Source organism: Rhineura floridana, chromosome 2 (assembly GCF_030035675.1).
Source record: "Rhineura floridana isolate rRhiFlo1 chromosome 2, rRhiFlo1.hap2, whole genome shotgun sequence".
Classification (NCBI taxonomy): Eukaryota; Metazoa; Chordata; class Lepidosauria; order Squamata; family Rhineuridae; genus Rhineura; species Rhineura floridana.
Genome location: NC_084481.1, coordinates 71,481,081 through 71,487,024, shown reverse-complemented (window position 1 = coordinate 71,487,024; position 5,944 = coordinate 71,481,081). Strand labels below are relative to the sequence as shown.

Genomic DNA, 5,944 nt, shown 5'->3' with positions numbered 1-5,944 from the left:
GGAATGATATTTGGTCTAAAACACAGGCTGATGTTGTGCCTTCCAGATGATATTGGACTACAACTTCCATTAACCCCGAACAGTATGGGCAATGATGGGAGTTGTAGTACAACATCTGGAGGGACCAGGTTGGCTACACCAGGTCTAGAATATATAATATCTTGTTCATCCTTCTGTCCAAAATTTTCAGGACAGAAAAAAATCATTAGCAACTGAAATCCAAAATAAAGTGAAAGGAAATAGGTAATATGAAATTCAAAAATGAAAACACCATCCCAAATAGTTTTCTTTTGTGACACTTTTATTTACAACTTTACAATGGCAAAAGATATGCAATCCAATTTGTTATTAAAAGAGCACTTGACAGAGGATACTTTGGTTGTATGTGCCACTGGGGGCAATTCAGCCGTGTTTAATTTTATGCATTTTAATATTTGTCTTTTGTAAGATGTGGACTGCATCGACTATCTATAATGCAATTAAACTAGTGTAAACCAAAACAGCTTATGCAATCTAGGACAGAGTCCTCAACAACCATATAAAAGATTATGCCTTCTTTCAACCAATATACTGAAAATACTTATTTTATATACAAACAAATTCACACACATAGATTATGCTATCCTCTAAAAGGGTTTAGATCTAAAATCTGGCATAACTAGACAGACAAGCAGTAAAACTTTTATCTCCTATCCACATATTCAGGTCCTGCCTCCTAGACGTGCATTTATTAATATGTACAGAGGTTTTTTATTTCATAAATAAGTCCATTAAATCCCACAGAAAACTACAAGCAAATATAACATTCCAACTGGGAATAAGCTCGTACATTATCTTGGAGGATTTCTCCTCCAAAATTATGTGGAACAAATATATATATATATATATCTATGTATAAAAAGAGTCCCAATCGTACAAATATTGAGAGAAATAGAAGATACTGTTAGCTGGAATGGAAACTCGAAGACTCTGACTCAGTCGAAACAGAAGAATGTCCCCCTCTCTTGCCTTTGGAAAGGATCTTAAGGCTTGAGCCTCTGCTAACAGAGGTCAAAGCATTTTGGGCCGATGTCTTGAACTTGGCACCCAGGAAAGCATAAAGGATGGGATTCAGGCAACAATGGAAAAACGCCAGGGCTTCAGTTATGGAGATCCATTTGTGCACTACTGCCTCAAAGAGACAGCCATTCTTGATGAATCCAAGGAGGATAAAAGTGTCTATGGTGATGCCAATGTAGTATGGCAGCCAGCAGGCAAAGAAGGCAACGATAAGGATGACTGTGGTCTTCAAAGCTTTGCGCTTCTGATGGCCTTTTGAGTGTGACAGCTTAGAAATGATAATACAGTAGCAAGTCAGGATTATAAGACCAGGCAGGACAAGGCCTACTAAAATATGTTGAAATCTGAAGGAAATCAGCCAGTTATGAGGGTAAAATCGCTGGCACACGTATTTTCCACCTAGCTCACTAGTACTAGCAAAGATGATATCGGGCACAGTCAGAAGCACAGCTGGTAGCCAAACGCCTATGTAGACAATCCTTTCCGCCAACAACTTTCTGGGTCTCTGGCTATTGGTAGCATGCACAATGGCCAGATACCGATCTAAGCTTATGAAGGCCAAGATCAGGACACTGCTATAGAGGTTGACGGTGTAAATGACATGGACCATTTTGCACAAGAAGTTCCCGAAGTACCAGCTGATCACAGCATCCACAGACCAGAAGGGCAAAGTGATGACGAACAGGAGGTCAGCCACGGACAGATGTAGCCTATACTTGTCAGTCATGCTCCTCAGCTTCTTCTGATAGCCCATGACAACAATAACCAAGCCATTGCCAATGATTCCCGTCAAGAAAATGATGGAGAAGACTGTGGGCAGGAAGATCCGGTTGAAATCGGCATTTTCCTGGTCCAAACACACCTCTTGATAGTTCCCATCGTCACCAGAGCCTGGCTCGTCAGTACTATTTTCAGACAGAAAAATAGAGAATCCAGAAAACAGCTGTAGTGAAATGACAAAAACAAAGACAGGAATTAGAAGATGACAGTGAGAGATCTCATTGTCTACTCTCTGGCAGCAAGAGCCAATGTTGTACAGTGGATAGTGCAATAGATCAGGAGAAGTGTGTTCAAATATTCAAGAGTCCCCTGGGGTGACCTTAGGCCACTGTCAAGTCTATTCTTCTACTTTTAGGGAAATGAAAATGATGGAAACAATGCTGTTAGGACATTTCTTACATAAGGTCCTTATTAGTCACAGCAGACAAGAAAGGTATCTAGTTTATGCCTTGCCACTGTACCATATCCAAGAAGTCTATACTTTTGCATTTAAAGCCCCTAATTCTCCAACTATAAACAAAAGCAGCAATTCCTTTTTGCAGACTGTCATTTTTTTTTTAACGTATAGACAACATATTCTAGTTCCCAAGAATAGTCAGTGACCCAACCAAAAACAAGGAAGAAAAGCCGGGCCTTACAAGACAGAAACAAGAAATGGAAACTTGCTGAGGGAATTAGTTGTAGACACATCACCTCAACTTTCTGCTTGGACGTTTCCATTTCTTGTTCCTTGTTCTCAAACATAAGGAATTTCCTTCATGGATCACTAGGGAAAAGCTTGCAAATCATGTGCAGATAGAACAACAGCTAATAACTGCACATGCATCTATTTAGCTAAGTGTGCATGTGATGTACAGGCACTAGGAACTGTACTACTTTCCAGTGCGCCTACACACAGGCGGTGAATGAAACACAGTGGGAATCCACATGTGGTCTGCAGGGCTTTTCTTAGATGGAAGTGCTGTCTTGATGAAAGTGATCATGTCTGAAGTGATCCCCAGCTATATACAGTAGTAGAAAAATGAGCACTGGTTCTCTCTTCAATCTTAATGACAAGAAACTGCTTTTAAAACAGAAGTAGTTATTATCATGAATTTACAAAAGCCATACACTGGAGCTTCAACCTGGGGTATGATTGCAAGTATCCAGACTGCCTTGAGTATATCCTCTTGGAGTAAGAATTAAATTCAAATGCCAATCAGAAAAGGTGCTTCAGGTTCATAAACAAAGTTTTAATTAGCCACCCAGAGTGCATTGCTATACAGTTTCAGATAATATGACCAGCAGGAGCTTAGGAAAGCGATTATGGTTAGGTTGCCTGGCAAGGACAGCAAAGCCCGAAGCACCTCAATGGAGTTACAAAACTTGTAGGTAGGAAGCACACTGGTCTCCATGAAGAGAAAAAAACCAATTCAACAGCAGGACCAACTTAAAGTTCCTTTATTACGATTGACTAAAAAGTTACAATGAAGTGGGCAAGCCTGTAATTTACATCAAAACTCATTGGGCTGGAGGTTAACCAAAGCAAAAAACAAACACAGGAGATGGGGGGAAGAGACAATGATGTTGTTGGCCAAAATGAAAACAGCCCCCCCCCCAAGTCTACAGAGGCTTTCTCTTTCCCAGGCAGCTGTTTATTTGGGAATGTGGTTTCAGAAGGAGGCAAAGGAGACGTTTCAATTGTGCCTGCCACTAGAAAGAACAAAAAGAGAGAAGTGGCACAAGAAGGGCACCTCAGGAAACCACCAGCCGTTTGAACACTCAAGGGAGGGAGTGGCCAGCTGGGTGCAGCCCCTGCAGGAGTGGAGGTTTTTTCCCAATCTCTTGCACAAACTTTGCTCCCGCTGTTCAACTGAACTCAAATGGCTTTTACAAAGGGACTTGTAAGGCAATTCAAAACAGATCTGAAAAAACAACAAGCATCTAAGAGAGTAGTCTTTGTGGAATGAACCAAAAGATCCAGCATTACATTTTTAATAGGGAAAACTTTCCCAAGCAGGACACAGCACAGATGTTCAATCTGTAAGATCAGCAAGTGCTCAAAAATCTATTCAGGGATCTAGAAAGGTTTTGTTGAACGCAAGTAATCTTTTGGCTCCGTTTTGCCCCCAATTTAACAAACATAAAATAAAAAAGATGCAAGTTACTCCTAGGGCAGCCTTCAACCACCTGATGCAATATACCCTTCAAGCACAGAACACAAAGATCCATTCAAATATTCTGCCAACTGACCCTTTTTTGGCCCCAACTTTCTGTCTAAAACGGATCCATAATACAGATTCGGGTGGTGATGGTGTAACTTGCTCTTAAGAAGACTCCTTCCATTCTAGGACCAATAGGAAGAAATCGTTTCTGCCTTGCACTTCTGACTAAAAGCTGCAATCCTAACCTCACTTACTTTGCAGTCAGCCTCAGTGAATTCAATGGGACTTTCTTCTGAGTAGGCACGGTTAGGATTACACTGCAAATTCCCACTGACTGCAGCGAACTCTACACCATTCCTTTGGTTTTCTATTAATGCGACTGGAAAGGAAAGGAAGGCGGGCTCAAGAGTGTCCGAATCGACTTGATCCACCTTTTAACTTTTCTTGCGTTCTCCAGCCAAAGGTAAGTTCCCTCGTTTCTAACCGCGCGCAGTCAAAGACTGCAAACTTTCACCCCTGAATTCATAAGATGCCATTATAGCAAGCCAAGGGGCTGTGGGTTGCTTTCCCCCATAATCGGCTCTCAAACCGAAAAACAGAGAAAAGAAATATGCAGTTAGGGGTTTGGGGGGGGATATGTACAGTAAACGGGACACTGTTTTTAAGCGCAAGCTGCCGTTTTATTTATGCCCCGCCCTTCAACAGGTTCCTAGGGCGGCAAAAAAACCCAAAGCAAAACAGCGGTCCAAATACGATTTACTCTTTCTATTCACCCTGCGCAAAAGATCTCAAATTCAAATCACTACTCTGAAGGCCCCACTTGACCTCACGGAGGCAAGCCGCGCAATTCAATTCATGTCAATGGAATTGCTTCCTAGGGAAACCCTAGAGGAGGATGCGCAAGCCTGCAAACCACGGCCGGATCACCCCGCAGCCTTACAAAGAAGGCAAAGTCTGGTGGCGACTTTCCTGCAGTTGAACCTGCCTCTTCCAACGCATGGGGAGGGGGCTCTCGTTTGCATGCATGCAACGTGATAATGGCTATTATTACAAGGTGCAACCCAGATCTGCTACTGTTGGGCAAGATTCACTTTATTAGAGAGGCCCCTAGGAGCGAGCAAGCAGAGAGCAAAGGGGCCCTTGCCTTAGCTTAGAGACGCTTTGCAAAGAGGACTGAACGCGGGGGCATCAATACGCCCAACACACTTAAACAAACAAACAAACCCGAAACAAACAGGCACCTGGCTGTGCGTAGCGTCTCCCCCCACTCTCCAAGAGATCCCGTTCAGTTAGGCAACGCGCATCGTTGGAAAGCTGCACTTCTATCCCTCCGGTCCAAGCGCTCTTTCTCATGCATGCATGCATGCATTCATTCATTCATTCATCCATCCGTCTGCGGCCCAGCTGGGCAAGCCCCGCGCCCTGCACTTACATCCATGCCCGATTCCATTGCTCGAGCTTTTCCTCAGCACAGCTTCGGCTCGCCGCTTGCAGCTGCTTGCGCCAAACACAAACAACCTAAAAGTTCTCGCGCCGGCGCCACCCACTCTCCTTATAAACGCACCCTCCCCTTAGAGCCAGCCCGCAAGGCAGTAGGCGCCTCCTCCCAAGTCTGGAAGGGGGGGGCGACTTGTGGATAAGGATGGGCGAGTGGGTGAGCGAGCAACAGAGCGTGCAAAGGAGGTACCCCTGTGGTTCCCGAGCATGCGCCTAGAGACAGGTCGGAGCTTTTCTAGCCGGCGGCTGCGTGGGGTGGACGGCGCGGAGCACATGCCTGGGGGAAGGGAAATCCCCGATGGATGGATGGATGGAATTGGATGGAAGTTCTTTCGTCTACGTTTGCCAGCTGAGCCCGCGGCTCTATTTAGGACGGAGGGATCAGTTTTCTAAAATCCAAAGCTGAGAAGGGTTTGCGTCTAGTAACATGCCAAGGATTCCATCATATGTTAAGTAGGGAAACA

At 44.0% G+C, this 5,944-nt stretch overlaps 1 protein-coding gene across 1 annotated transcript; it reads right to left on the bottom strand.

Annotated features, from left to right (window-relative positions):
- Nucleotides 1-280: 280 nt before the first annotated feature.
- On the bottom strand, nt 281-5,673 carry CXCR4 (C-X-C motif chemokine receptor 4). The gene is made up of 2 exons (XM_061612950.1): nt 5,416-5,673; nt 281-2,002 (listed from the first exon to the last, which is right to left on the bottom strand). Exons 1-2 carry the CDS (start codon nt 5,431-5,433, stop codon nt 944-946), a joined length of 1,077 nt encoding a protein of 358 aa, XP_061468934.1. The 5' UTR covers nt 5,434-5,673; the 3' UTR covers nt 281-943.
- Nucleotides 5,674-5,944: the final 271 nt, after the last annotated feature.